We start from the raw sequence: 1,197 nt of genomic DNA on the forward strand, positions 1-1,197 counted from the left end.
CTAACCTTACGCTAATCCTTATCCTAACCCCAACCCTAAACCTAACCTTGACGCTAACCCTATCCCTAACCGTGACCCTAACCCTAACCCTAACCGTGACCCTAATCCTAACCATAACCCTAACCCTAACTGTGACCCTAACCCTAACCCTAACCGTGACCCTAACCCTAACCTTGACCCTAACCTTGACCGTAACCTTGACCCCATCCGCGTCGGACTCACCTTTAAGGCACAGAAGATGCAGGAGTGGCCAAGGCAGGCGTGTCCCGTCAGGTCCCGGAAGCTACGCCGGAAGACGTCCAGATGCCATAGCACCTGCAACACACAACGACACGATACGGTGTGAGATAACATGTCATGATACGGCGTGAGATAACACGATACGAAACGGTGTGATATTACACGATACGATACGGAGTGAGATAACGTCGCGATACGATACGGCGTGAGATAACATGTCACGATACTGCGTGAGATAACATGTCATGATATAGCTTGAGTTAGCCTGTACAATATAACACGATGTAGCATGTCACGATATAGCGTGAGATAGCATGTCACGATATAACGCGATGTAGCATGTTACAATATAGCGTAACACAGCATGTCACGATATAACGTGAGACGGCATGTCACGATATAGCGTGACGCAGCATGTCACAATATAACGTGAGACGGCATGTCACAATATAGCGTGACACAGCATGTCACAATATAACGTGAGACGGCATGTCACAATATAGCGTGACACAGCATGTCACAATATAGCGTGACACAGCATGTCACAATATAACGTGAGACGGCATGTCACAATATAGCGTGACACAGCATGTCACAATATAACGTGAGACGGCATGTCACAATATAGCGTGACACAGCATGTCACAATATAACGTGAGACGGCATGTCACAATATAGCGTGAGACGGCATGTCACGATTTATCGTGAGATAACATGACGCACGGTGCATTACCAACTAACGTGACGTAGCTGTGGCACGACAACACGATGCGGCGTGACACGACACGATGCGGCGTGACACGACACGATGCAGCTGCTTCAATGCGGCACGAGCCCCACGCAATACGGCTGTGAGATGACGCGACGTGACAAACGCGACACACGTGCACCGCATGCGACAACAGCGGGAGAATATTACGTGACGCAACAACACCAGCACCTGCAGCTGCAGCTGCA

The 1,197-nt window shown here is 49.5% G+C and overlaps 1 protein-coding gene across 1 annotated transcript in view; it reads right to left on the reverse strand.

Annotated features, from left to right (window-relative positions):
* Positions 1-1,197, reverse strand: part of LOC106818851 (inactive ubiquitin carboxyl-terminal hydrolase 54-like) — a 41,059-nt gene that overhangs the window by 3,159 nt on the left and 36,703 nt on the right. The window contains exon 2 of the mRNA XM_014823523.1: positions 223-315. Within this exon, the coding sequence (XP_014679009.1) occupies positions 223-315 (93 nt within the window). The remainder of the gene's footprint in view (positions 1-222; positions 316-1,197) is intronic.

This window comes from Priapulus caudatus, unplaced genomic scaffold (genome assembly GCF_000485595.1).
Source record: "Priapulus caudatus unplaced genomic scaffold, Priapulus_caudatus-5.0.1 Scaffold2587, whole genome shotgun sequence".
NCBI classification, from domain to species: domain Eukaryota; kingdom Metazoa; phylum Priapulida; class Priapulimorpha; order Priapulimorphida; family Priapulidae; genus Priapulus; species Priapulus caudatus.